General features: G+C 37.1%; 1 protein-coding gene across 2 annotated transcripts in view; it reads left to right on the top strand.

Moving 5' to 3' along the window:
- The window catches only part of Homer1 (homer scaffold protein 1), a 107,149-nt gene that overhangs the window by 27,458 nt on the left and 61,412 nt on the right, over nt 1–18,279 (top strand). For both annotated transcript variants that reach the window (XM_057789888.1, XM_057789887.1), the window contains exons 2-4: nt 8,081–8,237; nt 15,279–15,410; nt 16,412–16,504. In XM_057789888.1, the coding sequence (XP_057645871.1) occupies nt 8,081–8,237; nt 15,279–15,410; nt 16,412–16,504 (382 nt within the window). The remainder of the gene's footprint in view (nt 1–8,080; nt 8,238–15,278; nt 15,411–16,411; nt 16,505–18,279) is intronic.

Raw genomic sequence — 18,279 nt, 5'->3', positions numbered from 1 at the left:
ATCTGGAGGCAAGAAATGAAGCAGGGCTTCCTTTCAATTACTTAATCAGCTTGATTGCTTAAAGCACACAGGACTACCAGCCCAGGGGGTGGGGAGCACCACCTACAGTGAGCTGAGCCTTCCACATCCCTCATCAAAGTCTACCATAGGCTTGCCCATAGGCCTGTCTGGCGGACATTTTCTCAGTTGAGGTTTTCTTTTCTCAAATGACTAACATGTGTCAAGTTGACATAAAACTAACTTCCACAGATCTCTTAAATAAGTCTGTGCATATCTCTGTGATTAGTTACATAACATAAACTACCTGAATAAAATTACTTTGTCAAAGGGTGCATACAGAAATCTTTGTAGACCAGGTTGGCCTTGAACTCACAGAGCTCTGCTTGTCTCTGCCTCCTGAGTACTGGGTTTAAAGGCATGCGCCACTACCGCCTGAGAATCTAAAGGCTTTGAAATATATAGACTCTATGCCCACTGACTGCTTCTGAAAGTGTCAGTTTCCCTTAGCTCTCATGGACATTGACTTTTGTCCTGTGTTTATTTGTTTTTAAATCCTGTTTTGATAGGTGTAAAGGTAACTTGAGACTTCACTTGTTTTTTGATTGCTAATGAGATAGACTTGAATTTTCTGGTAACTGAAATGAATATCAGAGTTTAAATTTATTCCCCTCAGTAGTTCTGTTCTTCAGATGCTCAGTAGTAATGTGACTAGTGTCTACCATGTTAGATAGTGCAGTTCTGATCATAGTAGGTCTACTGTTATATGACAGTTAAATTGTGTATGCATAAAATAAAATATAATCAGATTTACAGTATAAATAAAACTAGAGAAATGGAATTTTATTATTTGAGAAATTTTAAAATACCTTTTATTTGAATGTATGTACACAACACCTGTGTCTCCATTGATCAATTTAACATTATTGAGAATTATCTTGTTCTTTGAAGGCGCTTTTAAGCCTTAAATGACCTTTTAATGTTTCAGTCATTTTTAAAGTTTAAAGGACTGGATGTTTACTGAAAACTCTTCCTCAGATTTCTCTAGTGCATACCGTTAATTCTTTGAATTTAGCTTTATTTAGAGGAAATCATTAGGCCAGAAAATAATACATAAAGTATAATAAAACTGATAGTACAAATTTTATACATAGCTCTAAATGTTATAACTCCTTATGTATCCTAAACCCATGGTATTTTAATTGTGTTTCTAAGTAGAGAAGATTTTAAGAAAGTGGAGTAGCAGAGACATCAGTTGGCAGTGCCACATTTTAAGTGTGTATATCTCCCTCTTTCATAGCAAGGTCATGTTATAATTTTGTATTTGCCACAAAGTGACTTGCAGGTTTTATAATGCACCACCTGCTGTGTGTTTGGTTCATCACTAGATGAAAATGAAATTCTTAGAGTGTAACTATGTGTTGGGTATGCATTGGTAGAATTGCTTTCCTCTAAGTAGAATTTTTTTTTAAGAGAATATTCTTTAAATAAACCACAGTTAAATGCATAACATAGTAATAGGAGTTTTTAGGTGGTACTTTTTTCTTGATTTGTACAAGAAACACCAAATATTTTAGTCAATATTTTGGTTAGGTGTGTTGGGGTAGGGGAGGGGAAGGAATTGAGATTTAGTGCTATAGCTAAGCAGTTTATATTATGAAATTTGGAAAGATAAATCTTTTTAGAAATGTCAGTGCTTGTGCTCCTGCTTGACGAGGCATGCAGTGCTATTTCGGTGGTACACAGTTTGTTCTTCAGACCTGCAAGCAAATAATGCACATTAGCATCTGCCCACTCCTTGATGTACCCTGCACGTGTTCTAAGTTTTATTCTCACCAAGTACCATTCTTCTCTTGCCACATCAGATGAAGTTCAAACTAGAAATTTTGTTTTGTTATTTTACGCTAATCAAGTGGGGTATTTTTGCCAGGAGTTGTGTGTACCTTCTGTGCTTCAGTCATGCTGTCAGTTGCTCTAAATGTCTGCTCCTTTACTCTTCCTTTATCTTCTCTGTGAATAATAGAAACATCTTTGTGTCACATCCTCTAAGTCCATCAAACTCTAAGGTCCTAAAAATTGTCAGTCACTCGCTCTTTGGGAGTCTTTGAAAATGTTCCCTAAAGCAGCATTTTCTCAAGTTACATAAATGTAGCTTTTCTACAATGACATTTTAAAAGTACTTCTGCAAGGTTAAAAAAAAAATTCAGTAGTAGTTAAAGGATTATAAATAAAAATCGTCAGTGCTCTGTGCCACACCCTCCTCATCCAGCCCCATTGCAAGGGACAGCTGCTTTTGCACAGCTCTTATTTGACTGTGTTCTGGTTAATAGTTTTGAATATTAAATCACTGTGATAGAAAATGAACTGGGAGTAGACTGTGGCAGCACTCCACATTCTCCTTTCTACTCCTTCCTCCTTCCTCTCCACTAATCTCAGTACAGTTATAACTTGAGCTATCGAGTTCTACTACAATTTTAAACAGGGCAAATCGTGTGCACTGTGGAGTGCTTAAGAAGATAATGAACAACTGTTAGTCTGTAGCTAGCTAGGCTGGAGTTGTGCAGGACCAGTAATCATATTGGGGCAGACAGGTGAAAACAAGTTCCGGTAGCTCATTTGTACATTAACCTCTTCCATTCCTATTTGTGTGGTATTTTAAGTAGCAGCTATTTCACTTAGGAAACCTATTTGATCACAGCAGAAGCCTGCAGCTAGGCTGACTCATTTCTTTAGTTCACAATCAAGGAACTAGATTCTTTGATTTCCCATGTAATATTAACTAAGAATGTTGCCCCTATGTTCAGTTGTATCTCCATTAGAGTGTTAGGATGGCTTCTTCAGGTATAGTTGTTATGTGCAGTGTTTAAAACAAGATTCTTTCTTATATGTTATTTCTTGGTGCATACTCATAGAAATCTCTAGCAAATTACTGAGCAATTTTATTGACCAGAGTCATTGCTTCAGAGATCCATTTATAGAGCAATTTATGGCAAGAATGGAATTGTAGAGGTAGGTAATGTCAGGTCTGTTAGGGAGGGTCTAGACGGATAGATAGTGGATAGTCAGCCAGTAGTGTCTTCAGGGTCAGATTCTCAGGGGAAAGTATTAGCAACGGTATTTCCAGTAACCAGGCCACTTTCTTTTGAAAAACATAGTAGAAAGGGAGTTATTTGAAGTTAAAAGTCATTATATCTTTGAGTGTCCATTAGTACTTAAATATCTGAAAAGGATGTTTGTAATGTAGGCACTAAAGGTGGACTACGAAACACTATTTCTCTTCAGTTTAGTTGTAATTATTGAGCCTACACTTTTGTACTTCCTTGGAGCAAAGCTTTATTGAGTAAGTACAATATTTGCAAAAGTATAGATTTCAGTAGTCATCTTAAAGAGCATTACATTGGTTCATTCTAAAATAAGGCTAGTCAAATGAAAAATGTGGACTTTTTCTAAATCTAAATTACAGTAGCACCTGGAGAGTGCTGTTTCGTTCATTCTTTTATGTACTCGTTTCTTATTGCACAGATGTTTGAGATCTAGATGTAATTGTCAACTCTAGTGAATTTGAGTAAGACTCGTTTTTCTAGCAGAATTCCGATTTTTTAAAAACTTTCTCCCCTCAGTTGTCTTCTACTTCCAGGTTCCCATGTTTGTATTTAAAGTTTGAGAATCTATCACTGAATATAGAAGTGTAACTAGTGGCTAAGAGCACTGACTGCTCTTCCAGAGGACCCAGGTTCCGTTCCCCGCACCCACATGGCAGCTCACAACTGTCTGTAACTCTAGTTCCAGAGGATCTTATGCCCTCATACAGACATACAGGCAAGCACCAATGCATAAGAAATAAAAATAAATCATAAAATTACATTAAAAAAGAAGTGTAACAGAATTTTAGCTCTGTAAAAATATTGTATAGAATTTTAAAATTATACTAGTTTCCTAAAGTAATTTAGTGAACCAACAGAAAAACAGTGAGCTGTTCTTATTAATATAAGTATAACATACACAGTGCTTTCAACCCCTTGCTGTCTGATTACAGAGTATAGAAAATTATCAAGAACCCTAGGCTTATCTCTAGGATTGACATTTTGTGTATGTATGTGTGTGAATCTGTGTGTGTGTATATATAGTTTTGCTTTTCTAAGCTAGTTTAAAACATTTCATAGTGAGTCTGTTTGCTATATAATTTGAGGTTGATGCTGGTTGCTTTGAGTTTTCTTAACAATTAAGAAATAATACTGTAGTCATTATTAAGTAAACCCTGAATTTTGTATTTTCTGTATATATACATATTTTCTAGTGATCATTGTTATAAGTATAACATTAATAGCAATGTCAAATACCAAGGCCAATTTTCAATGAGGTAATATATAACTCAAAATTTGTGGTTTGTTTTTTATGATGTATATATAAATACAATTCCTAGCATGAAGACAAGATCAGAGCTAAAATAATTATCTATTACTGTATTATTTAAAGTTATATGCATTTCTTTATTACAGAACTTGTTAGGATCTTTATTCTTCAAATGTTCATAGTAGATACTTTAGAACTGGATATGACACAGTATTTGCAAAACGTATTTTAAGATGGAGCTCCTGCTTCTCAGTCTCATAAAATAGTTAGAAAAACACTATTTAATTCAGTAAGTATTTTTGTGAATTATTGTGGAGCAAGTAAAATGATGAACTTTTACTAAGAAAAAGTATTGTGTTTATCAATTGGATACTTGTCAGTTTGAGATGCATTTTAAGTCTTCCTAAAGAAGAGACATAATATTTTGTTTGTACCCTCTCTGCTGCTTCTTCCATAGTTTTTCTGTAAAGAAACTTATTAACATGGATAATGTTCAAACATTTTAAATTGCATGATTATAAAACTGATGATTTCCCTAAACTTTGGGTTCCTCATAGTTTTCTCTTCTGAGGTCTAAACAGATGTTGATTTTCTAATCTGACAGATCCTGCGTGCCAATTCTTAGTCATCTGAATTTGGTCAAGATTGAGTTCTCTTTCTAATCCTCCAGTCTCAAATCCCATGTTCTATTTACTGTCCTGGCTAACAACACTTGTATCTTTTCAGTCGCCCAAAATTTAAAAATCCAGGAAACTCGGGTTTCTCCTTCATCAGAATTCAAATCACATCATAAGTCTTTGCTGTCTCATACATTGTCGGTGTTCAATAGCATCCTGCCTGTTGCCCATTACATGGCAGCAGCATTCTTCCCCTCCCTCACCCCAGCTCTAAGAACTAAACCTAAAGTTTTATGCATTTCCTGCCTGATAGGCAAGCATACTACTATCAACTTTATCTTCCTAAACTGCACAATTATTTCCTGCCTGATTTCACTTGCTTCCAATGGAGATCCCCAAGAACTGGCTTTTCTATTTCTTCATTCTTGTATTTTGTATACTCACTAAAATTCTTTTTTTTTCTTCCCGGGGGCAGGGATGAGTTCTGAGACAGGATTTCTCTGTGTAGCCCTGGCTGTCCTGGAACCAGCTCTTGTAGTCCAGGGTGGCCTTGAACTCACAGAGATCTGCTTGCCTCTGCCTCCTGAGTACTGGGGTTAAAGGCTTGCGCCACCACCACTTGGCTTGAATGTTTTATTTTTAAAGAATCTATGCCACAGCTATATCTCCAGCCTCCAGCCCAGTTCTTGGCATGTAGTAGATATTTTTTTAATCTTGTGTTCATATGTTGTATCAGATGTTGTAGTGGTCTCATTACTGATATTATGCCCCTAATCTTTATCATCCAGACTTTGGAACAGTTGACTTTTGACCACAGAAATCTTAAATTCAACTTTAATCAAGAAGCTATTTGTTCATTGAACAAAGCTGTATACTTAGTTGATATTCATACGTCATTTGTTTATGAAATAACTAGTTAGCGGATGTTACTGAAGGAATTGATATAAATTGAGGAAGTTAATGTGTGGAGAGTATTTAAGACATGTTGAAGTCATGGGAGACATGCTGTCCCATCCATGAGGCTTAATCTGAAGAGCCATTCACCACAGAGCAGGTTTACTGTCCCTTCTCTGGTCACTTCTTCGTGTTGGTTTTCTTTTTCCTGTACTGTTTTTTCAAAACTTACTCTTGTAAAGATGTTTTAAATTATTTAAAATAAATTTGATTTATTTAAACATTAAATATCCCCAGTTAAAAGGTTAACATTCTGACCAAGCTTAGTGGCTTACCTCCTGCAATCTCAACACTCAGGAGGCAGGGGCAGGAGGATATTGACTTCAAGAATAGCCTGGGCTACATAGCAAGACTTTCTCTTTAAGTAAATAAATAAATACTGTTGTTTAAACTAACTGGGGTGGAGAGCAAAGACAACCTGGTGAATGATGTTTCCAAAGCAAGTTTATTCAAAACTTGGAAACTTTGGACTATAGTGCTCCTGTTATGTGCAGATTGCCTTGTGCCTTCTTTTCCAACGTGTAATATTGTTTTGAGTATTGATTAGTTTTGTTCTTTCTATTTGTAAAACCTTCTGGTACATTTTTCAGATCCTACTTGATTCAAGAAAATATTGTTTATGGTTTTGAGTACCTCCTCCATATACTTTTCGATATAGCTCATGGAAGGATGGTATATTGGATGGAATCTTTCAGTTACTACAGATTGATGTAGTTGTAAGTTCATAAAATGTCTGAGTCAGGGTCTTTTATTTTTATAGTCTGTTCTATAGTATATCCTACTTGTCACCTAGGACCAAAGTTCTAGGAATAGTTAATTAAGAAGCACTGAAGCTTTGCTCCTAGGGAATATAATATCATGTTCCTAAAGCCTCTGGTCACATGTTTATAAAGCAATTAGGACATACCATTGTTTCATGTGCATTTCTTTCATGTGTTTATTTATTTATAGACATGGTCTCATAATGTTTGCAGCTCAGTTTGGCCTTGAATTTACAAGAAAATCCATGCTTCCCAAATGCTAGATTGTAGGTATACCACACTATACCCAGTTAATGTGTGATTCTATTATCAGTGTCTTAACATTGAACATGTGACCAATTATAGTATGACTTGTGCCTGAGTTAAGTTTATCTAACACATTTTTCTTCATAAGGCACATTTACTTGTATCTATGAGTATATAATACTTAGGAACACTTCAGCATTATGCTGAGAGGCCATTTTAAGCGGTGAATCTATAATAGCACAGCAGTGCAAAAACCGTGGTACTAAACAGACACTGAAAGACTCCTGCTTGTATCGTCTGAGTGTTGAAACAAGACAACAGTATTGTCTTGTTCATCTTCAGGTGGAAAAGTACATGTTAGGTGACTCATTTTTCCACAGCTCTGTAAGATGGGGTTAGGGGAAGTCACAAGTACTTAATTGAAAGACTATTAATTTGGTTCTCTATTGCTGTGATAAAACAATAACCAAAAGCTTGAGGGAGAAAATTGTTTATTTGGTTACAGCTTCCAGTCCATTATTGAGGAAAGCCAGGGCAGGAACTGAAGCAGAATTCACAGAGGAATACTGCTTACTGGCTTGCCCAGCTCGCTCTCTTATACAACCCAGGATCACTCTGGAGCTGAGCGCCCCTCCCCGCACCCCATCAGTCATTAATCAGTTCCTCAGAGACAGTCCAAAGGCCATTCTGATGGATGCAATTCCTCAGTTGAGGTTCTCTCAGATGACTCTAGTGTGTCAAGTTGGCAAAACCTCGCAGAGTTACTGATGTCTTTTAGTGAGTAGCTGAATTCATGTGTACAGAGTCTCTGAGTAGCAAGAATTGGCGTTTTTAAAAATTTTGTTATTTTATTTTATTTTTTGGAGACAGGATTTCTCTGTAGCTTTGGAGACTGTCCTGGAACTACCTCTGTAGATCAGGCTGGCCTTGAACTCACAGAGATCCACCTGCCTCTGCCTCCCAAGTGCTGAGATTAAAGGCATGCGCCACCACTGCCCGGCGGCTGTAATTGTTTTAAAGAAGTTTATAATGGAATACTTGCACTTTTCATATTGGAAAGAAAGATTCTTTTATTTGTGGGTATGTGTAAGTTCCTAGTAATGCAGCCAGTCACCTTTATGGTTTTCTGTCTTCTCTGTCTTCTTCCCTCAGGGAACAACCTATCTTCAGCACTCGAGCTCATGTCTTCCAGATTGACCCAAACACAAAGAAGAACTGGGTTCCCACCAGCAAGCATGCAGTCACTGTATCTTATTTCTATGACAGCACAAGAAATGTCTATAGGATAATCAGTTTAGATGGCTCAAAGGTAGGTCACAGTTACTTCAAATAATCGTACTCTCTTGCTCTCCTCAACAAAGAACTTCAATTTCATTCATATTTTAATTTTTATTAAAATACTCCTTTTTGAATTATTAAAGCCTGACTTTAAGAAACAAAAAGTGGTCATTCTTAGAGTAGCAACATTTTTTGTCCGTCAAGTTTTTTGAATAAGCTTACTCTCTTATTATATTTTTATGAGAAAACATACTTTTCAGATTTATGGTAGATTAGTTTGTTTAATGAGCATTTCTTGTATCTCTGTTTTGTATCGATGTTGAATGGTAAGAAAATACTTGTGAGCTGTGAATTTCCATATTAGTCACATCATTCTTACAACACCAGCTTTTGACTACCTGCGGAGAAAAGGCTTTAGTTTACAGTTTTGAAGCTAATCCAAGGGGGACTAGCCCTTTCTCCTTGGTTATAGTGTGTTGCTGGGTCCTAACGTCTTCCTCAGGGGAGGGAGTAAAAAGGCGCAATGACAACAAACTCAGATGCCAGGAGTCACATAGAAGGCTTATAGCAGGTTTGTTTATTTAACAATGGGGAAAAACTTATATAACATCCTCCAGCACCCAGGCATTCTAATCCATTGACAGTTAATATCTCATGCTCGCCTCTCATTGGCTGAACACGATCAGGACCTCTGACAGCGCCTGTTCCTAGGCACTCGGAAAACACCGCTTGGCATCTCTTTATTGGCTAGGCACAAACAGGACCTTTGATAGCTCCAGGCATACTCCAGGTTGGCTCCTTCCTACAACAGTGCTCTATAATTTGGTAATTATGGTTCTCTATGGATGATCAAGTGATTGATTACATTTTGAGCCACGGTGGAGCTTAATGGGGCCGGCCGGGCATGATCCCTTTATGATAGCCCATTCAGGAGAATTGAAGTTCTTAAAATTATTTTTCTAGAGCACATTCTCAGTGACCTGATGATGACCTACCTCTAGAACACTTGAATGCTTAACAATACCTCCTTCAAATCACTTTTTGTGATGGCATATAGGGCTGAGAATCTGGGTTTGGGTCCCAACACCCATACAGAGGCTCATAGCTATCTGTAACTAGTTCTGGAGGATCTGACACCCATTCTGACTTCTCCAGGCACACACGTGGTGTACATACATACAAGCAGGCAAAATACTCACAAACATTAAATTAAATAAAACAGCAGCAACCAAGATCCTTTAGGAGAACACAGTTAATGCTTAACTAACCCTAACAACTTCTGTACACTTGAACCATGAAGCCTGCCGACTTCAAAACTAAAGTAACAGAAGTGTTAAGACAGAAATCTTAAAATCTTTGCTTTTAGGAGAGGTAGATGGTGTAACATTTATGATCAAGGACCATTGGGTTCCACCCTCAACTCTGTCATTTACTGTTTTGACGTTGAAGAAAATGCTTTCCTTTTTTCATACCAGCATAAATAGTCGTAAGGATTAAGTAAGTTTATATCGGCAAAACACATTTCATCCTTTGTGGATAGTATGCTGTTCATAAGGGAGAATTTTGTATAACTATCAGGTTCCAAACATCAGATTCTGAGGTTTCCTTCAAGTTTTCTTGAAAAGTCTTTCCAAATTTCCATCAGTTCAGTGTAGAAGTTAGGAACACAGAATAGAAGCCACCTCGTTGGAATTTGCTACCCTGTGACCTTGACAAGGTGTTCGAGTTCTGGGCACCTGTTTTCTCGTGTGTAGAAAAGATCTTAGTAGTAGTAATGCACTGTCCCACCAGAGCATTGCTGTGAAGAGTAAATACTTCTAAAACGCACAGCATGCAGCAGTGTGTTGACTGGGTGAAGGTGCTTGTCACCTTCCTGACAGCAGTGAGACCACACATTGTCCCCAGACCTACAGGGCATACATGTGCAAATGCACATAATATAAACACATTTTTAGAGTAGCAACACCACCACAGTGTACAATGTTTATGTTAATATTACTGGGATAATAATTTTGCATATGACCTGGTATGGTTTGAGGACTAAAAAATCATTTAATTTAATGCTAAACTTGGAGTCTGATTTTTTTTCATTATACTCGCTCCTTGTCTTTTTAACTGTCTTACAGGGAGGGCTGGAGGTATGTATGTATAAAGCCTTTGGTTCAGTGTTAGTCACTACCATTCTCACAAAGAAAAAAGAAGGCAGGCAGGGATAGTAGATTTATTTCAGGAGCAGACCTTGTATTGAAGTCTTATTAGATTATAGGACCTCAGGGCTATATAGACTTTGTGTCTTACATAAGTGATTAAACTGTGTTTCTCCAGATAAGTTCGTCGTCTTTCCGCTTTCACTTGAATGACTTAAAGTTGAGATGATAGTAAATTTCTGTGAAATGTTAATGAGTAACTGCTCATAACTGTTTGGTTTAGTGAAGTAGAACAGATATTAAATACTATCTCAGGCTTTAGACTGTTAATTTATTTTTCCTATTTGAACTCTCAGTTTCTGTAATCTCTTATGTCACTTGACCTAAACTACAAGTATATTGTGCTTTTATTAAATGGGGTTTAAAAGGGGTTAAATGGAAATAAAGGTCAGCTGAAGTAGTCCATGTCTAGGAAGGAAAATTACACTGAAATACATTTCAGTTCTTTCAATATTTTTTCTACTGTCTTATCTCCATCTCTCTGTTTCATGATTGCCTTAAAAGCCCAGAGTATCCTAAGTAGAAAATGTTCATTTGTTCTTGGTGCTTGAACTGAACATATGAAACAGTTCATTTTCTTTTGTTTTTGCTTTTTTCTTTCTTTCTTTTTTCTTTTTGAGACAGGCTTTCACTCTTTAGCTCTGGTGTCGGGGACCAGCCTCAACAAAAATACTAATTGCCAGGGTAAGGGTGTGAGGATTAGAAATAGAAGTAAAGAGTACAAAGGATGCTCATCCGTGCCACAAGTCATGTGCTCAGCTTTGTTCATAGCAGCTTTGTTTGTCATAGCCAGAACCCGGAAACAACCTAAATGCCCTTGACCAAGGAATGGATAAGGAAAATGTGGTACATTTATACAATGGCATACTACACAGTAGAACAAAATAACAACATCTTGAATTTTTCAGGAAAATGGATGGAGCTAGAAAACATCATTTTGAGTGAGGTAACCCAGACTCAGAAAGACAATTATCACATGTACTCACTCATAAGTGGTTTTTAAACATAAAGCAAAGAAAACCACCCTACAAACCACAATCCCAGTGACTAGACAACAGTGAGAACCCTAAGAGAGACATACATGGATCTAATCTACATGGGAAGTAGAAAAAGACAAGATCTCCTGAGTAAATTGGAAGCATGGGAACCTTGGGAGAGGAATGAAGGGGAGGGGAGAGGCAGGGAGGGGAGCAGAGAAAAATGTAGAGCTCAATAAAAATCGATAAATTTTTTTTAAAAAGAGTACAAAAACGCCAAAATAATAGTAGAAACTATAGAATAGTATCGGGAGGGAGTTTCAGTGAATACTGAAATCTCCCGCGTTTAATTTCCCAGTGCTTAAAATACCCCGACCCTAAGAGGTAGGAGTAAGATAAAAAACTGCATTAACATGATACAAGGAAATGAATAGAACCAGTTGAAGAGTGTGGGCTACAGCCATAGTTAAACATTCTGTTGCTAGGACAAACTAAGTCATGCTGACACCCTAGACCAAAACATTTTGTAGGCAAATCAATCCCTGGGTGAAATCCAGTGTTATCTCCTTAAGGGAACTGGAGCCTTAATTGGATCCTTAGACTTTTGTTTGAGGTAGAAACATATCTACTTCTCTATTCCTGGAGTTTAAGGTCTGACTATTAATCACACCTGTTGACAGTAACTTGAGAGAGGTACTCTCTGGTCGCCTAAATCTAAGTGAGACCTTTGTTTGAGGTAGAAACACAATAACCGTGAAGGAATAGAGCCAATTCTCTGACCCCTGGTCAAGGTGGGAATAGGCTCACATTTTTGGGCCTCTATACACTGACTGGCCTGGAACTCAAAAGTTCACCTGTCTCTGCCTCCCAAATGCCAGGATTAAAGGTTTATAGCAACATCATATTGCTTTAGTTATCTGATCATGGTCTAGAGACCCTAGCTCACCCTAGCCAGGTTCAAAGTATTCCTGGTGTGAAATGACACACTTTTCTACATGTTCACCTTAAAAGGACAAAAACTTGAGGTTTGAGAATTGTTTATTTTAAAACACTAGATTTTTTTTTTTAATTTCTTAATTCTACTCAAGAAAGAGAAACTGTATGTATGTGGTGTACACGCTTTTAATCTCAGCACTTGGCAGGCAGAGGCAGACCGATCTCTAAATTTGACGCTAGCATGGTTTACAGTGTGTATTCCAGGACAACCAGGAATACACAGAGAAACCTTATTTCAAAAAACCAAAAAATTTTTTTAATTGTGTTCTAGTAAAAAAAAAATCTAAGAAATAGATTTTCAAGCATAGGTTTATTTAAAGTTTTGCTTCCATGATTCAAGGACTAGAAATACAGAAACAAGGAGAAGTTCAGGATGGAGATTAGAATGAACCCCTTTAACAAGACATAATGAAGTTAATTTGAAATGGTTGAAATGAACCCTGGTGTCCAACCAGCACATTGGTCAGTTTTTCTTGTTGCTTATTAAGTGTATTATCACCCTGCCTTTTAGAGTTATTGGGGTCTGATTCCAAAATGTTCTTTTGATCTTGGTTAACACTTAGGTTCCTCCTTAACCATTTCATGGAGAACACTGAAGGACCACCAAATCTAGACAATGCTTGCTGGTCTTTATCTGCTTGTCTTTACTCTCTGTCATATCCTTTCAGGGATTTCACAGCTATTGCAGGCGTTGAAATTCCATTGTTACTGTTTTTTGCTCTAACCAACTCTTATAGTATTAAATTCATAACTGCATTGCTCTCTTGTTGTGTTTCAAATTTCTAGAATTGTACTTGGTAGCTAATAGGTACTCAGAGAACATCAAACAAATCAATCATCTTTTGTTGCTTGTTTATAGTCTTCTTTCTAGTTAGTCCTTTAAGCTTTTTTTTTAGGTTATTTTAATTTATAGGTATGAGTGTTTGGTCTGCATCTGTGTATGTGCACCATGTGCCTGGTGTCTGAAGAGAACAGAAAAGAGCATCAGATCCCCTGTAACTGGAGTTACAGGTGGTTGTAAGCTACCATGTGGGTGCTGGGTATCAAACTTGGGTCCTCTGCAAGAGCAACAAATGCTCCAAATTGCATACCAACCTCTCTAGCCCCTAGACTTTTATTTGATGACTGCTCCACAAGTTAAAATAATTGTCAGCGTGTTTTACATTCCTGAAATGGTGTACTAGTGGAAGCTGTTTTGAACTAAATGGTGAGGAAGCTTTATATATAAATATAGAAATTTTGTACGAAGATAAATAAAGCTTTCATAACAATAAATAACATTTTCTTTGAGAAAGGAGGGATCCAGTTTCTATTGTGCCATCTTCCTTTTCTTTAGGAGAATAACTATGTCTGTATATCCTCACTACAACTTCATCAGTTCCTAATAGCACATAAACATTTACATTTGTAGTGTTTTACTTGGTAAACAAATTTCAATTTTTTTTAGAAAATGCTGGATTTTCATTGCACATTTACTAGTTTGCTAGATGCCAATTCAAATCTGACAACATAAATGTTTTTGTTGTTAGTGCAATTATATTTCTTAATTTTAGGGAGCACTAAACTACCCACCTATAATGGGACCTATAAATGTCCCTTTCCTTTCCAGCACTGGCAGAGAACATGAATTAATGTTATAATACATGAAATGTGTTAGTATCTCCAGAGTTAATCTTTATTAACATGCTAAAAATGCTGTTTTCTAAGAAATTATGTGTGAAATCAAAATATTGCCACCGACCTGTTTTTTTCAATAAGAAAAGTTGTAAACATTTTTTTTTGGAGTTTTTCCCTTGAATAGAGAAAATGTCTTCTAAATGATTGAAATTCTTTTTTGTATGAAAATATATTTTGTGTAAATTAGATTGCATAAAGCTTGACTATGCATTAAAATATCAAAATATCATACATTATTTTATGTATGTGGGTGTTATGCCTGCGTGCATGCCAGTGCATCCTATTCATGCTGGTTGCTTGATGTCAGGAACTGGAGTTACAGATGGCTGTAAACTGCTGTGTAAGTGCTAGAAATTGAACTCAGGTCTTTGGAAGAGTAGCCAGTTCTCTTTACCCTCTTAACCACTGAGATATTTCTCCAGCCCCTTATACATTTATTTTTGAATGATTCTGTTACAACTAAAGCATATTTGTTTCTAGAGAATAGCATCTAGAATTAGTGAATATTGATCCTCAACATTCCTAGGGAAGAAGTTTCAAAACTGAAGGCTCAGTGGTTGAACACTTGCCTTGTATATGCAAGATCCTGAGTTTGATGGCCACTCTACCCAAAAGGGGTAATTGCTCTAAAACCAAGATTAAAGAAACTGCTTACATTTGTCCATTATCAACTTGTAAAAGTTGATTTACAAGGTACATCATTGGAGCTTGGGTGCTATCTCAGTCAGTAAAGTGTTTACTTGTGCAAAGGGTGAGGATCTGAGTTGTAAAAAAGCTGGACTACATGGGATATGTTTGTAATCTTGCTCTGGGGAGGTTAAGACAGGTGAATTCCTTGGCCTTCGAGTCAACCAATTTAGCCTAATCAGCAAGTCCCAAGTCCTAGTGGGAAACCCTATCTCAAAAACCAAGTTGGACAGCTTTTGAGGAACGACATTTGAGGTTGTTTGGCCTACACAGGCATATGTGTGCATGCATCTGTGTGCATGCCCTTCCCCTCACACATACACACAAAACTTTAAAGTTTTTCTGATCATTAAAAATATATCTGTAGTTTTACTAGTTGCATATTTCCACATCGCCACCACTACAATTATCTTTATACATTTAACTTTGTGAGCTACAAGTGAGCCTATTTTTATGTAGCTGAAATGGTCTTATATTTAAAAACCTATTTGCTTATTTTTGGCTGGCTACTCTTATTTTATTTTTCAGGCAATAATAAATAGCACCATCACTCCAAACATGACATTTACTAAAACATCTCAGAAGTTCGGCCAGTGGGCTGATAGCCGGGCAAACACTGTTTATGGATTGGGATTCTCCTCCGAGCATCATCTTTCAAAAGTAAGTATTTAAGTAGATTTCTGAGAAAATCATCATAATTTACATGTCCTAACATACAATCCTCACTCCTTGCAACACAATAGTAAGTGGAGAATACAAAATACAGGTGAAATTTGTTTAATTTCTGTAGTGAGACAACTATAGTGACTTTAAAATAAGAATATTAATATATTAAATATTATATAAATATAAACATATAAAAATATAATTGGATCTTCATAATTTTACATGAAGATTTATAATACACATTTAGAATAGTCACCACTGGTTATTAGGGCTTCTTGTAGTGAATTAGCTTTGTGGCAGGAAATAAAAGGTGGGAATACCTCTTCAGCAGGGATTTTGATAAAAAAATTAACATCCTTTGTTTGGAGATGGTCTTAAAGATAAGCAAACACAAACTCTTCCAAATTATGAAAATTACAGTTGACAGGAATATAGATTTCATGTGAATTTTCTTGTTTGTTCCCTAATATGACAGCCGTCATATATGTTATTGTTTGTTGAGAAAACTCTTGATTTGCTTGAATATAGAGTCTTTGAACTGTCTGCAGTACAGACTGAGATCCAATCAGCCCCAAGAGGAATTTCTTGGATAATGTTGATTAAATGAATTACAGTGGCATGAAAGACTTATAAAATACAGTGTCACCAGACTGAATGCTGGGAACAAGCAGTTGTCCTGCCTGTAAAGAAAGCCACCCCATGCTTACATTGGGCATCTCGAGTTCTTGTGCAAATTACACAGAAAGAATGAAAATAGAGAATGGAAAAGTGCATAGGGAAGAATAGCCACAAGATACTAGGAGGGTAGGATGAATAGTACTCACCTTGCTCTCCAGATTCTGTGCCCACAAGACATAAAGATTTATGCCGAAACTATTCTGTTTAAAGGGTTTGCCCTTATGTAGGAGTCAGTTCAGAAACTAAAAGAAACCCAAGGAAAAATGAGTTGTGTGGCATACTACTACTTGGTTAACACATATAGTCTCTGCGTTCAGTTTGCAGAAAAGTTTCAGGAATTTAAAGAAGCTGCTCGACTTGCAAAGGAGAAGTCACAGGAGAAGATGGAACTGACCAGTACACCTTCACAGGTATGTGTCATGGATCTGTTTTCATGTGTGAGCTTGCTCTTAAGATCATCATACCCTTTGTGCCAGAGTGAAATTTGGAAGAATAATGGCAAAATTGATTGCCAAAGTATATATAGAAGTGTGCTGTTCAATTAATTTCTACTACAAAGAATATATCAGTGTCTACAAGAATATTTTTAATAATTATTTTAATCCATATAACTTTTATGTACCTATCTATCTTAGTTTGAGTTTTTATTGCTGTGAAAAGACCATGACTGCAGCAACTCTTAAAAAGTAAAACATTTAATTGAATGGACTCCCTTATAGTTTTAAAGGTTCAGGCCATTCTCATCCTGGTGGGGAATATGGTGCTGGAGCTGAGAGCCCTACATCTTGCAGGCAAAAGGAAGTTGACTGAACACTACACTGTGGGAAGCTTGTGCAAAGGAGATCTCAAAGCCTGCCCCCATAGTGACTCACTTCCTCCAACAAGGCCACACGTTCTAATAGTGCCACTCCCTTTGGGGGTCATTTTCTTTCAGACAACCACATTCCAATCCCTGGCCCCCAAAGGCTTATAGCCATATCATAATGAAAAAAAAAAAAAAAGCATTTAGTTCAACTTCAAAAGTCCCCATAATCTATAATAGTCTCAAACTTATTTACTAGTCTAAAATTCAAAGTCTCTTCAGAGATTCATGTAATCTCTTAACTGTAATCCCTTATAAAATCAAAATCAGCTGGGCAATGTTGGTACATGCCTTTAATCCCAGCATTCGGGAGGCAGGTGGATCTCTGTGAGTTCGAGGCCAGCCTGGTCTACATACAGAATGAGTTCCAGGACAGGCACCAAAGCTACACATATAAACCCTGTCTTGAAAAATAAAACAAACAAAAATCAAAAAGCAGATCAAATACTTCCAACATATAATGGCACAGGATATGCATTGCTGTTCTAAAACATAGGGAAAGAAACATAGTGAGAAAATACTGGAGCAAAGCAAGACCGAGAACCAGCTGGGCAAACTCCAAACTCTGCATCTCCATGTCTCATGTCAGAACCCTTCACATGTCTAGCTCCTTTCAGCTTTGTTGACTGCAACACTTTTTTCTTTTTCATTGGTTTCACTCCCTGTTAGTAGCTCTCCTCAGCAGGTATCCCATGGCTCTGGCATCTCTAACATCTTGGGGTCTCCAAAGCAACCCAGGTTTCAACAGCTTCATGCAATGGCCTGTCTACTAGACCTCCATGCAGGGACACCTATGACACGTGCCTGGCCTCAGCAGCTTTATTTCATAACTTTTCTTCTATTCTTAACTCAAAAGCCAGTACCACAGGACCAAAGTTTTCAACTTGTGTTGTTGCTGATACTGGAACATGGCCCTCTTGTTTAATTACATCTTTACCAGCTTTCTGCCCTTCACTGCCTAAGCTTGGCTGACCTCAGACTCAGAGATCCACCAGCCTATACCTTCCCAGTTCTGGGATTAAAGGCTTGCCTCACCACATGGCTTTAAGCTTTTCTTTTTTTTTTTTTGTTTTTTTTTTTTTTTTGGTTTTTCGAGACAAGGTTTCTCTGTGGTTTTGGAGCCTGTCCTGGAACTAGCTCTTGTAGACCAGGCTGGTCTCGAACTCACAGAGATCCGCCTGCCTCTGCCTCCCGAGTGCTGGGATTAAAGGCGTGCGCCACCTTTAGTTCCTTTTCACAAATTGGAAATTTAGCTGGTTGGGATCTTACCCTGGGGTCACCACTCCCTTTATTCTATTCCTTAATCTGTTTATCTCCTTGAAC

This window comes from Chionomys nivalis, chromosome 15 (genome assembly GCF_950005125.1).
Source record: "Chionomys nivalis chromosome 15, mChiNiv1.1, whole genome shotgun sequence".
In the NCBI taxonomy this organism is placed as follows: domain Eukaryota; kingdom Metazoa; phylum Chordata; class Mammalia; order Rodentia; family Cricetidae; genus Chionomys; species Chionomys nivalis.
This window is presented reverse-complemented; position numbering and strand designations above follow the sequence as displayed.